This window comes from Anthonomus grandis, chromosome 4 (genome assembly GCF_022605725.1).
Source record: "Anthonomus grandis grandis chromosome 4, icAntGran1.3, whole genome shotgun sequence".
NCBI lineage: Eukaryota > Metazoa > Arthropoda > Insecta > Coleoptera > Curculionidae > Anthonomus > Anthonomus grandis.
In genome coordinates this window covers 17,171,780-17,191,214 of record NC_065549.1, presented here as the reverse complement: position 1 = coordinate 17,191,214, position 19,435 = coordinate 17,171,780, and the positions used below count along the sequence as shown (strand labels likewise).

Genomic DNA, 19,435 nt, shown 5'->3' with positions numbered 1-19,435 from the left:
TTAACACGAGCAAGGATGAGCATTCCCAAGGATGCCACAATCTCACGATAACTTCTCTGACGATCTTTATTTAATAGTTCTTGCATAGCATCAATATTTTCTAAAACAACGACTGATTTGGGATGACTTCGTCTTTCATCGATATGTGAAAGCTTGCACTGTCATGATGAAGAATGATTCTTCGTTGCCGCTTGTTCTTCCATTCAGTGTGTCATTCAGACAACAAATAACGTACCTTGCTCTAACGATATGGTTACCAGAAGTGCAGTTATTCCGGAGAATCGAGCATGTTTTCTAAAATAACGCCTTATTTTGGATGATCTCGTCTTTCATCGATGTGTAACTTGCATTGTTATAATGAAAAATGATTCTTCGTTGCCGCTTGTTCTTACGTATTTCACAAAGCACTTTTGGTAAGCAAACGCTCGTGTGCCATTCATAAATCCACTTGCTCTAACGTTATGGATGCCTTATGTCCAATTATTACGGAGAATCGAACAGTTCACTTTTGTCGGATTTGGTTCATCTTGAAGGGCCTTACAGTTTTGTTTTGGGTGTTTAGGGGTTATTTTCTTAGCATCGTTTGACACGAGCCAGGATGTCACGGTCACCTGACGATCTTTATTTAGTAATTCTTGCACAGCGTCAATGGTTTCAAAAACAACGACTGATTTTGGATGACCTCGTCTTTCATCGCTGAGCGAATGGCAGCCACGAGCGTTTCACATTAGTAAAGAATGAAGCTTCATCAAAAGTGTTTGTGTTCACTCCTCTTCTATAATCAACGTTGCAAGAAATCGTAGTAGAAAATCATTGCACAAAAGTGTTTAAGAGTTTTTTAATTTTAGCTTAAATGACACTTAAGTTTAGCTTAAATGACAAAGATTTTTAAAGAAGGAAGTCTTAAAAGATTCAAACTTTTAAATGAAAAGGTCAAATGGCGCCCAAGCACTTAATGTTGCCAAGGCTCAAAATAAAAATAGCAAGCCTTGTACCAGGGCTGATCAATAAATTTTAAAATTGATAGAATATATCACTTTTTGAATGAATAATGAGTAAGCTGACTTTAGAAAGAGAAAAAAGTTAGTTTAAAAATATAGCTATTGGCAAAAATTATTGTGATAATTAAATATTCATATTCATTGAAAATTGTAAAAGTAACTCTGGGATAAATTACATTGATATCTATAGTACAGATTTATTTATTTGCACTTTACAGATTATATTACACTAGGTAACTAATCCTATACAATGGTAAACAATCCTAAATCTAAATTATTTCACCGAACTATTAACTAATTAATTAGGGTAAAGTAATTTTAAATAAGTCTAGATATTTGTTTTGAGTACACTGTAAGTCATATTTGTAACATTCATAGTATGGGTTTCAAATTATGCAGGCATATTGTACTAAACTTCTTATGTAGGCATAGTATAGCTGCCTCAAACATGCTGGACATATAGAACTCTTTAGTATGTCTTACTATGACCCCATTGACGCGTTTAAGCAACACATTATTTAAATTTGTATGGGTACATGATACTATTTTCTTTCCTATGATATGAAAGGACCACACATTTACCTATATTAAAGTATATTTTATTCTTGATTGACCAATAAATGACACTATCCAAATCTTTTTGTAATTCTGAAGGCTTTTTATTACCTTGTAAATTTTTCAAGTCATTAGCCAACAATAAACCTGTTGATTTTTTTTAAACTTTTATAAGTCAAAGTCAAAATATACTTTATTTACTATGTTTACAAACTTGTGCTAAAAGCTTCCTAATCCTAGAATTTACAATACTAGTAGTTATTTGGTTAAACTTAAAACAGGATACAGAATCCATTTTGTTTGTACAAAGAAGCATATTTCATATCATCAAAGAAAAAACTATAAAAAAAGAAGAAAAGAAAAGGCAAGAACTAACATAAAACAAGAATAAAAAAAAATCTGATCAACAGATACATAATTAATTTTAAATATTAACATGAGTCATTAAAATACTCTTCAATGCTATAGTAAGCTTTTGGTAAGATTAATTTCTTTAGTCCCCTGCTAAACTTTTTAAGGTCTGTAACAGTCCTAATCGAAAAAGGAACATGATTAAATATTTTACGACTAATAAATATAAGAGAGTTTCTCGTAAGTGAGGAGGTGGAGATTGGAAGAGATGAGTTGTTTCTTTGACGAGTATTATGGATGGTGGACTAACGGACTTATGTATGAGTGTAGCAGTTTCCGCGGAAACCGTTAAAATTCTTTCAGCTACAAAAAGAGGTTTACAAGACTCTCAGACCAACACCACACAGATACCTTAATGCTTTTTTCTGAATAGTAAAAATAATGTTAAGGAGTCCCTTGGAGCACAAACCACAAAATGGCAACCCATAACGGATATGAGAGTCTATTAAGGCGAAATAAACTGAATGAGCAAACAACCCCCCCAAGTCATGCCTGGCAACCCTGACTGTAAAACAACCAGAAGAAAGTTTAGCAGTGAGGCCCAAAACATGGTTGTCAAACCTTAAACCTTAAACCTTTCGTTGTATTTACTTTAATGTAAGTTCAATAAGTCTTAAATACAATAATTTAATTGAGGTGTAATAGATATCGCGAATTAATCCAATTATAATTCATGCCAATGACGAATCCAGTTCTGAAGAGATGGATAGTGATGCTAAATAGGTAAGCATTTTTGGACGTAAAAAAATTTGGGTACAAAATAATGAATATGTAGTTAACTTCACTTATATTTGATTTCGATAAGACCAAAAAATTCCGCTTAACAATGAAATTTCATTGGTCAGCGGGAATTTTTTAGCTTATCGAAACAAATATCAGCGGAGGCAAGTATAACAATATTCTATTGCAGCACGGCGACGACATTATTTTATACCTGTGTTACAACAAACCACCCACTATTTTTTCGAATTTATTTGCATTTTTACTCAATTTAATTTTATTTTTTTGACAATTTTTGTAATAATTAAAAAAAAAACTGTGTAAAAAATATCTGTCATTAAATCTAATCATGAGTTTTGCGTGACTTGATAAATGTTTTTGTTGGTTGTAAAATAACATATTTACTATATATATTAAGCCAGAGAAACAAAAATTATATTCACACCAATGCCTTATAAAGAAAACGCCGCGTGCTAAACGTTTTAAGTTTTTATACTTGTCCAAGTAACTTCACCTAAACTATACATCAGATGTTGGAATAAGTGGCTGAAATTTATATCCTTTAATATTCACTGAATGTGCCCTTTCACAAAGATATCCCTTAAAAAACTATTAAATTTTCATGAAATCCAAATTCATATCTTAATTTATCTAATAATATTCCAGAAGAAACTCTGTCGAAAGCTTTTTGAAAGTTAGTGAAAAAGTCTCAACGCTCTTGGGTAGTATTCGTTAGATTACTTAAAGTGGACATAGATTTAAGAAAGCCATGCTAAAAAGCGGATATGCTATTTTTCGCTTTACTATATATTATTTTGGATAAAATTAGCTCAACTTGCTCACTTTGGCAGAGGTAAAGAGTATCGCAATAGGCCGATAACTTTGTATATTCGATTTGTCGCCTTTTTGAAAAACGGGACTTAGTCTGGCTCATTTCCAGTAAGATGAAAAAATTTAAGTTTTAAGGCTTAAATTAAATAAGGTTAATTAAGTAAAACAAAGAAAATCAGAAAACCCCTTTATAAAGAAAGAGTCTTTTATGTCTTTTAATGCAAATAATACACCAGGCATCTGAACCTGATTAATTACCACTTCATGAGCATTAATATGGTATGAAATATTGGGGTTGGTACCGACATCATTTGAGTAAACAGTACCAATGTAAGTGGCATAAGCATCTCAAATTTTACCTCCATTATTAAATACTTCATTGAAAAGATACATTATGTTGTTAATTTGTAAGTAAATATTATTTAATTTATATTTTTATATCTTTTGCGTAAACTATTTTTACTTTTTAATTATGGAGCTATTAAACCAAACCGGGTATTTTTTTGCAGAAGTTCTATTTTTGGGTATACACAAGTCAAGAATTTCAAATAATTTATCGTAAAAACATTTGACGGCAATATTAGCGTCTTAATATACATCTTGTCTCTTTTAAAGTTAGGCTTAACATTATTATTTTGTAGTTCTTTTTCATCCTTCTTTTGCTGAAGTGAAACCGAAATATTTAATGTGAGGTAGAAGGCATCTTTATTAATTGGGCTAAAATCACTTTTAGATACAATACATTGCTCTTGGTCAACAACCACATCTAGTATGCGAATTTGAAAATTTGTTGTATAATTTTATTATACTGACTCGCCTGAATAACAAATAGAAACTCAATAAATCTTTGAACTAGGGGATCAGATCTTTGATTATCATAGTAACTTTTTAGTTAAGGGGGAAATATTGAAGTTCCAAATTAACAAACATTTAGAATCATAGAGATAATATTGCTCCTCTATAATCAATTACAAGTTGGTGCAGCATATGCAGCTATAAAATAGAAAGAAAAATGTTTATTTAAAGATAGTTTTAACATCAATATCATTATCACTAAACGCGAGTTTCACTTTAGACATATAAAAATAGGATGTTCAATAAATTCAATTATTTTCATCACAATAATCCAAGTAATTAAATTTAAATTATTTAATTTACAAGAACTAGCTAATGAATTTACATGATCTTTATACGTAAAATAAGTAATTACGTATCAAGAGAATTATTTAAAAGGAAAATTTAATTATTTAAAACTAGACCATCTTATTAGGCAAGTAAAGCTTCATGCAGAATATGTATATTACTTACTTGTTATACAAATGTTATGTTTTACGGCTATATGAAGAATCAATTATCAGCGCAGGTGAAAGTTGTACAACCAATAAAATACTACGACTGAATAATAAAATTCAGAATTATGTTAAAAATGTTCCTTTTATTTATTATTTATTTTATAGCATCTATCAGTTTTACAGCTCAGATCCATTAATTTAATATTCATATAATAATGGAAACATATAATCAGTTGAATACAGTGAAATTATTACTTATGTACTAATATTTGGTGAAGTAACTTTTAGCTTGAAACTACTTTGGCCTATATTGTGATTAATTATTTTTTGCCCATTTTTGAGGATTTTTTTGGGTCATTATTGTGCTAAAATATGTATATTATTGCCTATACATAAATGTACCTAAAATGATATTAGTAAATAACAATTTAAATCCAACTGAAAGGTCATGAGAAACCTGAATGGATTAAACTGATTTAATGACTTTAGGATCATCTGCAAATAAAAGGTGTTTAGATAGTAAAACTGAGCAAGTATAACTGAGCTGAGAGATATCATTGGAAATAGTAAACATGAAAAAAGGTAAAAGTGGTACTACTTCGGAGGTCATTTCAATCTCATGCAATGAATATCCATTAATTCTAAGACACTTTATGAAAAACAAAGTCAAATATCCCTGTAAGGAGAGAATCACTGAAACCCTTGTATTATGAATGAAAAATACATCCATATTTATATGTCAAGATACTAATTTATATAGCGAAAAATTCGCAGGTAAAAACAAAAAATCAATAGTATTATATCTTTCTTTCTGTTTAATTATGGATACATGTTTCACCTTACAAAGGTATCATCCGACCCCTATACGATCGCACACAACAAAAATGACAAACATTAATTATTTTAATTACTAGTACTTGCAAAATATTTTTTCAAGTATCTTTGATACCTTGATATTAATAATTTTGATCCGAATTATTATTATGAGACTACGAGGGCCCGACCAAAATATTGACTTTATTGGTTCTGCAAGCATTTCGTACCAGTTGTGACGGGTTTTTTTTGGATCGATATTGTGCTGCAATAACGGGTCCCCGGGGACTGTGAGAGAATTCCTACCTAAAAATTTACTGGAAAAAAATCCGCAAAAACTTCTGCTGCAATCAAAAAATCAAATGTCATGTTTATTACTGGTAGATCGGTGGATATGCGCAATCTGACAGATCAACTAGTGCCAAGAAAAATGAAATATTTATATTTAGTGCATTTTTAACACGATTTTCTGACTGTATTGATCAGCTGATTTCAAGAAGCATTATTTTCTTTGTCCCCTCCCCAAATTTCCTGCTGGATTCGCCCCTGTAAAATGTCTATATTATTGGCACAACTAGGGTCTAATGATAATTTGTAATATGCCCATACATAAATTTATCCATTACTCAAATTTATTATTATTACTATACAATATACCTTGTTTACAAATTGAAGGTTAAATCACTACCTAATACTTATTTATGCAATATACTAACAGTATTTACCAACACAATGGATTTTCAAAATCTGTGTGTATTGGTTATCTACCTATTCTAGTTAATTTATTGTTATATTTAATGTTACATCTTATCTTATAAATAATATTTGTACTGTTTTTGCATTAAACATGTAAATTAACATTTAACAATTATTAACATCATCAATTAGCACTTCAAACATAACCACAAGAAAACAGCCTAAAAATTCAAGCAAAAGTTACTTTCCAATATCCACTGACCTATTTTGTGTTTGACAACCTTAAATGGTTTATTCCTAATGAAGTCAGGCAATACAATGTAAACTGTGGGACTAGTATAACTAATATGCCTCTGAGTTGCAGTGTTCCTGGAGAAAGTTAATGTTAGATTTTGGTTCTTAGCATTACGAGTGTTTTGATTATGCGTTATTCTTTGTCTGTAATACTGAGTATTAAGCATAAAGCGTATTACAGCCTTTATGTATAACTGATCTAATGTCAACAATTTACTCTCCTGAAAGAGTAGGTTCGTGGAAAATCTTTTATTCTTAAACATCATAATGTTTTTTTTTTTTTTTGAGCTATAAAAAGGTTAGAATTTGTTATTTTACTCGCACTGACCCGTATTATTATTCCATAATTTATAATTGATTCAAGCAATGAATAATAAACCATTTTTAACATTTTAAGGGTCAAAACATTTCTAAGGTCATAAAATTTATAAATGAGTTTTTTAATCTTTTTTGTGACATAATCGACATGTGTTTTCCAGTTAAGATTTTCATATAGAAAAATACCTAAATATTTTAAAGACATCCCCCTCTCAATTTTGTCGGAACAGGCACACTGCATTACATCTAAACAGCTAGGGCTGTGAATCCTAAGAGTCTGCACCCTAGGAAGAGTTCTTGCAGTTAACCCAAATGTGATGAACTTTGTCTTTTCTATCTAATCAACATTTGATTTTAGTAATAGCAGCTCCTGCATTCCTCACCACAGCTTCCCAGGACTCACCCTGCACTACTATTGCAGTATTGTCAGGAAAACAAACACTATACCGTCATTGTTGCTAAGAATAGACAAAATATCATTTATATAGATATTGAATAAGACTGGACCCAGCACCGTTCCCTGTGGAACACCACAAACCACCACTATCTTAATATGTTGTGTTCTATCTTTTAATTAGCTGTCTATTAATTTATATGCAATATCTCTAATACCTATTTTATAGAGTCTCTGCAGTAGTATGTGATGTGCCACAGTGTCGAATGCAAATTCTTTAGATCCAGGAAAATCTCCAAAACTGCACTCAATGCATTCTCTGTGCTGGAATTCTTTTTGAATCCATATTGATTAATTTTTCAACTAATTTACTCATCGTACTTATTAAAGCAATTGGTCGATAATTGGAAAGTAATTCCCTATTACCACTTTTAAAGACTGGGACTATATTTGCTTTTTTTAGAATCTTTGGAAAGACTCCGTACCAAGAATGCAATTAATAACATGCAGCAAAGGTGGAATCAAGTGATTGTGATTCTGTTTTAAGACTTCTAAAGTAATGTGATTCTTACCGCTCTTTACGTTATTTCTTAGTGAGTTGATTATGCTGATTAGGTCATTTACAGTTACTGGTGTAAAATAGCAAGACTCTACATTTGACTTGGGGGCTACGTGAACATTTATATCAGGTGGTTTTATTTTTTCTGCCAACTTGGGACCTATGTTTTTAAAAAAATTGTTAAACTCGGTGGATATTAAGTAAGGATCACCTTATTTTTTTTTGTTAACTATTGCCTTAAGATTATCTATTATATATTGATTATATCTAGGATTATTGATGTTATGGTACAATTTAAATTTATAAAAAATCATAATTTGTTTTTTTTATTAGTTTGTACAAAAGGCTTTGATAACTTTTATATTTATTTAAAATTTCAATATTGTTAGGATTACATTGTTTTTTCATAAGATTCCTTTGCCTAATTGATTTTAAGAGACCATCAGTGATCCAAGGCTTCAATTTATATTTCCTATTACTAGTTTTAATCTGCTTAGTGGATTTTTCAATAGCACTGCTTAAACAGAGAACAAAATTTTCAATACAAGTTTCAGCATCATTCACATTTAGAACACTATCCCATTCTAATATTGATATAAGATTAGAGAGCTTAGCATAATCAATTTTCTTTTGTGTTTGGTTTTTTTGTGGTAACTTAGTCTTATTCATAAGCATTAGGTTAAGGCGGATGGGATAGTGATCTGTAAGGTCAACTTTTAAGAGTTATGGGATCTATTGTATTAAAGCATTTGTCTTTACACTTAATAAAAAGATGATCAAGATAAGTTGCAGTGTTATTTGTTTCCCTTGTTATGTCGTTAATTAAACTAGTAAAACGTAGGCTATTCATAACAGTTAAGTAGTTATTAACCTTGGCGCAACTTTCATCCAACAGGTTGATGTTTACATCACCTGGTCAATATGGATATAAGGCCAATAGATCAATCAAGGTATTGCACTTAAGTGCTACTACAGTGACTTTTAGGCACTTGACTTCATTATCTTCCAGAATGACACATTCCTATCAAAAATATCTTCTTTGACATAAGCTGCACAGCCATCAAAACTAGTATTTATGCTTTAGTTCCAAAAGGCACAGTACGCAGGTATGCTAAAATTTCCAATGTCATGGATTGTATAAGTCTCTGATAGTACTTTAAGCTCAAAACTCTTCTCGACAGATTCCAGGAACACCAAAAGTTCAACAAAGTTTTTGTAAATACTACAAATATTAATATGAATGATCCTTAGAGCACAAGGGTTATCACATAACAAGGGGATTTGGCTAAGGTTATTACATACCTTTAACTTGTAATTCATGAAGGATATTTAATTTACTGGTTTATTACAAATCTTGTACATTTTCCTCTGAAAGTATCCTAACAGCAGAATCCCCTTCATGTTTCTTAAGAAATATTTTGCCATTATAAGTATAGACTGCCCTGTATCCCTGTATTTTTAGGTCCTTCGCCTTTTTAAATAGCTGCCTTTAAGAGGTTGTCATATCATCATTGAAATATGTTTTCTTATTATTCCCTTCCAGTCCACACCTTGCAACAGTTAGTTAGACCCTTCAGCTCTTTAATTTTTTCATAATTTGCTGCTTTTTTTTCCATTCTCCAAGTTAACCAAAATTACAAACTTTTTCTCAGATCAATATTTTCGGTTCTTAAGGCCTTCATTTCAGAGACTCTCTGTTCATAGACCTTTTTCTGCTCATCGAAAGAGTCAGACATGAACTGTATGGAACTTTTTATCTCGCCTAAGTTATCTTCCACAACATTTTTAAAAGGTCAATAAGCGTAGTTTTTATAACCTGCCTGAGTGCTTTTTCATCAATTTTAGGTGGATTAGAACTATTTGTAGGGTTTTTCAATAGACTAACCTCACTTTGCGGGGTTTGTTTACAGCAGATCACTTTTTTGTCTTGATTGGCGACTTTCGCCTGAAACGCGCAGCTTCTATGGAAGCTAGAGCCACATGTCATACAATCCAGAGAGGTCCTAACAGTTTTTTCGTAATGTTTGCAAAACTTTTCACTTTCATTTACTTTTGAAGCAATATTTAGGGTAAGTTCCGTAACCTACTTGGTGAATCGTTGATTAGAAGCAGTATTTTTACGGTTCCTAAAAATATCGTGTTAAAATGGAACGCTCTGGTTTCTTGTTGGTTTGGTCTTGTTTTCGTTTGTTGATATTAGGTTATAAATTCCATTTTTGTGGTACCTACTATTATTTATAATACCAATAATGAATGCAAATGTTGTTGGTATATTTGAGCTCCTCCTCCTAAGCAGTGATGAAAGCTATAGTAGTAGCGATGATGCTACTACGATAGACAACTACTAAGAAATGGGTCCTGTGCGTAAGTGTTTTTTCAAAAATGGGGATTTGTACCTTTTTAAAAAAATAAATAAATACATAGCTCCATTATATCAAAATCAAGTCCTGGATTTTAATTGCAGTCAAGTGTATTGAAATTGAAGGCAATGAATTGAATGAAACAATCAAATGATCAAATTTTATAAAAAGGAAAAAACCACGAAAAAATCAAACCAAAACTTTATACATACATAACATAATCTACAAAGACAGGATTTCCGGATGTCGTAGATTAAACTCAGAATATAAGTACGTTTAATCCACGACATCCGTAGGAATAACCAAAGGTACCGAAAAAAATGATCGGTCGTTTCGGTTGACATTTCCAACCAATTTTTCAGGAACCGCGTTTCATAACCGAACCAGATTTCAGAAATTGTATAGTTATGGAACGGTAACCGGCACAACCGGAGGAACCGGTTAAGTTACGGAACTTACCCTTAATGGCCATACACACGGTCAAGCATGCCTTCGCGCTTACCTGAAGAAGCAAGTCTGCGAGTCTTAACTGTATTTGCGTACACACGTTCATATCAAGTCTGACAGACATCACTTCATTTTGAATGAAACTAAATACAAAATGTCACTCAATAATAAAGATTTATGTCTAATTAGTACCGCTATTGTGTGTGCGATTAAAAAAAAGTCTGAAGAAAAAAAGATGTGATAAAAGAAAGTGGGTGAAGACATGTTTACATAAAAGAAGTCAATATACTCATGTCAATTTGTTGAAAGAGTTACAGGTCGAACCTGATGACTACCGAAATTATATGCGAATGCCTGAAGAAATGTACATGGAACTATTATATTTGGTATCACCATACATTCAGAAAGAAAATACTTTGCGGCAATCTATAAGTTTAAAGTATAGTGAGATTTAAAGTATAGTGCTGTAATATCTCCGCAGGCTCTAGGAAAAATTATTCCAGAAACTTGTAAAGCACTATTCACCGTACTTTGGAAAGAATTTCCAAAAGTAAGTTTAATTGCATTCTATTATGTATTTATTGTTTAAACTCTTTCTATTAATTGCAGTTTCCAACAACAGAAAATGAATGGGAAAAAATAGCTAAGGGATTTGAATAAAAATGGAATTTTCCCAACTCTCTGGGTGCTGCCGATGGCAAGCATATTAGCATTGTTCGACCACCAAATAGCGACTCCTATTATTACAACTATAAAGAGTTCTTTAGCATTGTTTTAATGGCAATTGTTTAACCCTAATTACGAGTTTATATTGTCACTAATGGTCGTGTTTCCGATGGAGGCGTTTTAGAAAATAGCGATTTTTTTCACAAACTTATTGGTAACTCTTTAAAAATACCAGGTTTAAAGGAAGTTGGTCCTAAAAAAGTAAAATTACCATTTGTATTTGTTGGCGATGAAGCCTTTGCATTGCAAGAAAAATTTAAAACCCTATAATGTCAAAGAACTTAATTACTCGAAAAAAACTTTTAACTATCGTCTTTCTCGAGCTAGAAACGTAGTAGAAATTACTTTTGGTATTCTGGCTGCTCGAGTTCGCTTATTACACACACAAATAAACATGAATCTAAAAACCATAGAGTTGGCGGTTTTAACGTGTTGTATATTGCACAACTATTTACGTCGTAAGTGTGGTGAGTTTTATTTATCACAATCAAATACACAAGAAAATGGAATTACTACCGCTAATGGTACAGAAAATTTAAGAAATCTGCAGCGGGGACATAACCGCCATGCAAACCAAAAAGCGAAGGAAGTCAGGGAATCATTTTTCAGATATTTTAATGAAGGGGGTAAAGTACCTTAGCAACATATTTGAATAAGTAAATAAAATAATAATAATAATTAATATTATACAATTATCTATATTTGAAATGTATTTTTGTAAATTTAACAAACAACTTAAATGTCCATAGATCTTCTGAATTGCAAATTAAATAAGTTATGTAATTGTATAAGTGTTTTTTTATGGTCCTAAAAACAAATTCTTAATTAAAAAGAAAACGTTACACCCAAAATAAACAGAGGAACAAAAAATTTTTAAACTACGAAATAAAACAATATTAAATATAAAATAATAGATTATTTAATAACTAAGTGTACGATTAGTAATAACTAAGACTCACAAAACGTTCTATAGTTTCAACAATGCCACTGTTTTTGTTATTTAATTTTAAAACGCATTATTTGTTCAAATAATTATTGTGTTTGTAGGTAAGAAGAAAACTATAGTGGAGAGTGGTTACTAATTTCACTGGAGGTGGGATGGGCTATTTGCGTCTGTAATGCTGCAAAAAACATTCTGTGAATAATTAATATTACATGAATGGAAAATAAATATAAGCATTTCTATCTAAGGTGCCTATTTGTGCTTAAAACAAAGCATCATTAATTAGTTTTTCAGCCATAATTCTCATAAATGGATCTAGATGTCGTAACTTTTCGGCTACATTTTTCCCAAAAACATCATGCTGGTTTTCTTTCGCTGAATCAAGTTTCTGTGACACAAGTTGCAAAAGAGAGTCTGTGTCAGTGGTTGTTTTCTGTTTTTTGTGACCTGTTCGTTTGCTTGAAGATGAGGTAGATGGAGTTGGTGAAAATTCTGGACTTTGCATGTTGCTAATGCTTTCGATACTACTTAGTTCAACATTTGTCGATTCATCTTCTTGACTTCCATTCTAAAAAAAAATACCAGTATCAGGAAATTGAAATGAATAATGAATTTAAAAGTTATTAAGCAAGCAAGTTCAATATTGGAATCTAATATTGCAAATTGCAATTATTTAATAATTTAAACTCTATCGAATAAGGGAAATAAATATTGAAAATATACTTTTATTTTTATACATAATAATTAGAATAACTACCTCAGAAAGATCTTCCAAAAAAGCTGGGTTACTGGTCCCTATACTGGATTTAGGTATTTCGTGGTCTTTTAGAAACATCAGTAAATCTTAATACCACAGTTGCGGTCGATAAATATCCTCCGTTCCAGCTCCCGATTTCCTAGAATTTATCGTTTTTTTTTTGTACTCTTTTTGAAAGCAACTTCTTAATGAATTTATATTTTTTAACATCGTCTGCCACTGCATCTGGATTATGTTCTTTTAATTTTTCCAATAATATTTTATATGCCGTATCCTTTTTGTTTTTGTCCATGTATTCTTTGGCTTTCACTTTCCACAAGCATGAATTTTCACGGTATAATTCAATAAATTCCGTTAAAATTACTTTTTCTGGTGTCGTAGCCATTATTTATAAATCAATTAAATAAAACACCCTATTAACAATAGACTAAAAATGAAGACTTGGCGCGAGCACCTGTACACACGTTAAGTTTCGTATAGACCTGAGGGGACGTGCCCGCGACGCGCGCGCGACGGGCCAAATTCGTGCAGTATGTACGGGCTCGAAGGAGGCGCGCGAGCCGCCCGTTGTGGGCGCGCTGCGATCCATTTTCTGTCGGTATTTTCGACGAGCTCAAAGGGGCCCGTCGGAGGCGCAATGGTACAAGTTAGTACGGTTTGTGGCAGCTTCAGAGGGAGACACGTCGGAAATTATTTAAAAAAATGTCATCAAGGTATCTGCAATTACTATACAACCACTAGCGATTGCTATTAATGGTGTAGTTTCTTCGTCGTCTGAAATTGTACACTAGGTACTAATCAAAGCAGAGGCTAGAAAAGAACTGAAAAAAAAAATCCGACCCGTAGGTGGCGCGTGGCAGGCCCGTCGTCCCTCGCGGATAAAAAGTCGCGTAGTGGGCGCGCGGTAGGCCCGTCAGAACAAAAAGCCCGAGAAAAGCGCACATGTGTACCCGACATAACCGCAAAATACTCAGAGTAGGATGGGATAGAGGATTTATTTGTATATAAAAGTTTAATTTTGTTTTGTTGATCAAGACAATCAGTTCGAATAATCAACGTGAATAGAGAGTGAAGACCAAATGGAAATCAAATTTGACTCCTAGATCATTAAGTCCATCCATTCCCTTGAGATTTCTTCCCCTGAAATTCGGAAAAAAACTTGACATAAGACTATTGAACTGTACCTTATCTAACAAATTTAATCTAAAATCTGAATGAATTATCTGTAAATAAGAAAATGTTTAGACTCTATAACAGAGCTAAAATCATTGGTGGGTACCTGTGGTACTACTCTGATGGCCATGTTATATAATGAAAATCCATTCATTCTGAGACTAATTTATCAGAAAGAAAGCCGGATAAGCCAAAAAAAGCCAAGAAAGCCACATGAGAAAAGAATCATCCAAACCCTTTGTGTTACTAAACCCCTTGTTTTTACGTTGCAGTCAACAGTCTTCACTTTTATAAATATACTTATAACTTACTCATTAATGGATAAATGAGTCTATTTCCATAAAAAATACTCGCTTGTAATTGTAAGAAATAAAAAAATATTCTCATAAGTGCATGTTTGTCTGAGCATCTTAACCTATTTAAAACCGTGTAAATGTATATTTTATATTTGGGATAGTTTGAAGATTACGTATTAACATCAATGTCTTTACATGTGTCTCAGTATAAAATTAAATAAAACATTAAGTGCATTAAAAAAATAGTTACTGAACTTTAGAGAATCAAAAATAAAATAATATTTGTTTTTAAACTTTAAAACATAAAAGATATATCAAATCAAATCATTTATTTCCATCGACATCATAACAATGTATAGGAATTGTCAATAAAAAACTACAATGCTAATAAAAATAGTATAAATTTACAAAGATATGAAAGGAAACAAAATTTAACTTAATTTAGTCCATAAATCTACAGTTAAAGAACTCTGTCAACGAGTAAAAAGGACAGTCAGCTAACATGGTCCTAAGAGCCCTCTTAAAAGTTGGAAAAGTCTTAGCTCTCTTTATTCTACATGGGAGATGATTAAAAATTTTGAGATGTAATTTCCGGACCATCCTGTACCTGCGACAACCGGGTAAAGGGAATGTATAATTTATCTGCATTTCGAGTTTCATAAAACTTAAGATCTCCAGATCTCATGTATCTTTTCAGGAATTGCAATTGATCTATCAATTACAATTCCCAAGAACTTGGTGGAGTGTTGTTGGATGAAGCTACTTGATAGAAATAGAAACTCATCAAATAAATAAAAAGCATGTTAATTTTTTTTTTAATTATATCGTAATTGCTAAATAACTTTAGGTCATTTATTAAAAAGTTTAACATTCTAATGGTCCATTCTAAAAAAAAGGCTTCAAAAACGTAAACCTCGAAACTTATCTATTTTTAAACTAGGTACTATAAATAAAAACCTCACCATGAGGCTCATAAAATCCTGACTGTCCTTTTCTTTATTCGGCATAGAATGGTTTTTTACGATGCAGTAGATAAATATCTATCAGGTAGGTAAATAGACCAATGGTATATACGCAAAGCATATTTACCTGATGCAAAGGCGACTACAATATAAACACATTTATTTCAAATTCGTAGAAAAATGGAAAAATTCATTTCTCAGCCGAATCACTAAATCCAAGGATCGAGCGAACTTGATGAGAGGAAATAGTGATTTACGTATATCACTGTTTCACATACACATTTGATGTGTATGTGAAATATTTGATTTGATTTCAGATACACATTTTGTATATAAGCATTCTTGAAAACCACAACATATTCAATAAATTAATCAGCTTAACAGTTTGAAACATTCTTTTAAGATTGCTAATATTTCTTATACTAAGAGGAACATAGTTATAGGTTTTCTGCTTACAATATATTATTTTTTGGTAAGAGGAGTTATAGGGATGAGCAGATCAACAGCATTTGGGATATTGTAGATCTTTGAGATTTCTGAATCAGTACAGCTGTTCGAAGATAAAAAGCAAGAAAAGTGTCCCAAATCCCTTCCAACACAAATAGCAGTTTACAAGAATCCCTCAATCCAGCTAAACAAAGATACCTGTCTTTTTTTGCATTTCAAAAATTAAGTCTAAAAAACCCTTTATACTTATACCCCAAAAGGATAAACCATATCTAATATGTGATTATCAGAGCAAAATAAATCGACCATGCAACTTATGATTCAAGTTCATAATCTAAAACCTTGACTGCAAATCAGTCAAAAGATAATGTAGATGGCAGTTTTTAGTACATGATCTTTATCCTTAAGCTTACCATCAAGAGTTATTTCTAAAAAACTGCAACTCTTGATTTTGCAAAGAAGTTTTTTTAATTAATAACACTTAAAGCTCAAAATAAAAGCCTTCAATGTTAAAAATAAGTTTGTTTGATGGACGCCAATCTCAAAAGTTTACATGTCTTAAAGCAATCACGGTTCTTTTACACAAAGGATTCCGGTGACTACAGAATATAGTGGTATCATCTGCAAACAAAACCATCTGACCATAGAGCTTCAAAGAATTTTGTTCGGAAGACTTTCACTGAACATCAAGAGGACCAGTACTGCCTCCGCAGGTACATATATAATAAGTGTAGTTCTAATTCTTGATAAAAACTTAGTCACCAAAACAATAAGCTGAATCCATTTCAGATCGCTGAATCCGTATTGGTTAAGCTTAGAAAAGACTATCCTGTGATTGACACAGTCAAAAGCCTTCACAGATCACATAAAATATTTATATAATTTATATGTGGGGTTACAACAAATATGGCTGTAAGATTTGAAATAGCTGATTTCCTAGGCAAAATGTGTTTATGGTAAAAATCATTCCTATAGTAAAGGGAAAGTGTCAGCCTTCTAATATGGTGGCAAAGCCTGAGTTGAACAAATTTGTTACCAAATATACCTGTCAAGATTTTATCTGCTGCAGTAACATCTGCAGCCACTGAAAAATGTATTTGTTGATACATATTTCATAAATGAAACAGGCTTACCACATTGAAAGTAGCTAAAATTGCTTGATCTGAGGATCTTTAGTCTCAGCATAATTCTGCATATACTCTTAAGGAAATTAAAGTTGATTCTCAATGTTCTTCTATTGAAATGATGCCAAGTTCTTTAGAATACGAGAGATGAGAAAGGAGTATCTCCATCAGGAGATAATTAAAGCCTCTTTTTTTATTTTCATTTAATGAAATGCTTTAGTTAACAACTATACATTTTCATATAACACTATGTATTACATAATTTCCCTAATTCGAAATATACTTGGGTTACATAAAACCCTTAACACAAAAATTTAAATATATCTACGAAAATATGTAGTTTGAGACAAACACCTTAGGTATTATTATTTAATTAAATATTGAAATATTTAATATTTTTAAAGTAAAAAGACGACATTAAATATAAATTAAATTGAAAGGATACCTATAAATTAAACACAATGTATACTAAATCATTATCATTACCAAGCCCCACAAACTGCATAAAAAACTAAGCGGAACATTTAATCACCTGAATCACCCTTTTTGAAGTTTTAACTCTTATTAAAATTTCAAGAGTTGATATCGTATAAATCATCCTTAAAATAATTGTTTTATTTTTAGGGCATGGCAATTCTCACAAGGACGCGGCCAGTATTCAAGCAACCCATCCGATTCCAGCTGCTTGTGGCCTCTACTATTTTGAAGTGAAGATCGTCAGCAAAGGACGAGATGGCTATATGGGTATTGGGTTGTCTGCCCAAGGGGTTAATTTGAACAGATTACCTGGTAAATATTAAAAAAATACCATATTTTTAATTGTTTTCAAGTGAATGCATATACAAAGTTAACATTTTTCTAAATTAACGAAAAAAGAGAACAGTGTTGTTTTGTCACCTTTTACCCCAGTGATAGCTGATTTGAAAAGACGGTTTAACGTCATTTTTTTAATCATGCCATTCGTTTTCAAGAAAATTGTATTTTTTCCTATTGGTCACCTATTAAGTATCAAATATTTAATTCTGTTGTTCATATGGTTCAAAGGTATTTTCAGAGGTCTCTTTTAATAGCACACCAGGTTTTAGAAACTTTATCATGATGCAGAAAGGTTAAGGGGTATAAATAACATCATCAGCCCTAATTAGATAAAATCATACCGTTGAAAGGTAATTAAAATCCAGAAAATATCGTAAAACCACCCACACAAGTTTGAATATCAATAAACAAAACTTTCGGTTTAAAAAACTGTTAGTGAATAATAATATGAAGTGAAACGAAGCTTATCTTTTTAGGCTGATGATGCTATAAACTGTGTGAAACATGACGTGTACCCATGCAAATAAAAAGTTTAAAAACATTCTAATGGGCCCAAATCCGGTGATATAGCTGACCGCTTGATAGGTCCTCTTGGCCTTATCTCTATCTGAAAATTCATTGTCTAACCTTAGTAATTGAAGTAAGGTTTCCTTAATTCCATTCCATAATTCCAAATATTTTTATAAAAAAATACAAAGTCATAGTTTCACAAGTTTAATAACATGTTATACACTTGGAACATTGAAAGGCTAGAATTAGCATTGCCGTGGAACTATAAGCAGTTTGTTTGCTTGCAACATCTCTGACGCAATGATGCCAAATACTTATATAGAAATGGAAAAAAACACACTTTATAATATCATAAAAAATTGTCACTTATTTTGACAGGCGCAAAACAATACTATTCCTCTTTAATAAAATATGAAGCATTTACTCTCTTACTTCTTTACTCTATAAAGAAGTCAACATTCAAATTTACATGAACATAGATAACGTATGTTTTAAGCGTTTATACGTATTTCCGCTCAGATTATTCGAGAGAGATAATAAAATTATACCATATCCATCAGTTAAAAATAATTAAAGCCAGAAAATACCTTAAAAACAATTTTCAATAACAATTACAACTTGTTTGTAGATATTAAAGGTTAAAATTTCAGCAAATATTAAAATAATTAATGATGATACTCTAAATTGAGGGAAATATCTGTAGTTATATTATAAATATTAATATTTGTGTGCATCTGTGTCTTAGTAAATAGGTGATTGATAGACATTTTCAACTCATTCCATTTAATATTTTAATTTCTATATTTGTGTATAGAGAAGCCAAGAAAATTCCAGTCCCAACAACACAAAAAAGGTATTAAAATTCATCCCAAAATGACGCAAGACAATTTCAATGGCTTCATTTACAGTTTTTGCTACACTGTATTATATTTTAGTCTGACTCAACTTAGCAATAAGGTCTAGAACTTTCCTATTAGATGGCAGATTTTC

General features: G+C 31.5%; 1 protein-coding gene and 1 long non-coding RNA gene across 2 annotated transcripts in view; both read left to right on the top strand.

Moving 5' to 3' along the window:
* LOC126734811 (ran-binding protein 9) overlaps positions 1 to 19,435 on the top strand; it is a 78,861-nt gene that overhangs the window by 29,198 nt on the left and 30,228 nt on the right. Inside the window, exon 2 of the mRNA XM_050438561.1 lies at positions 17,744 to 17,908. Within this exon, the coding sequence (XP_050294518.1) occupies positions 17,744 to 17,908 (165 nt within the window). The remainder of the gene's footprint in view (positions 1 to 17,743; positions 17,909 to 19,435) is intronic.
* LOC126734812 (uncharacterized) lies at positions 10,291 to 12,118 on the top strand. Its single transcript, XR_007660182.1, has 2 exons — positions 10,291 to 11,241; positions 11,301 to 12,118. It is a non-coding gene; the product is annotated as an uncharacterized LOC126734812 (long non-coding RNA).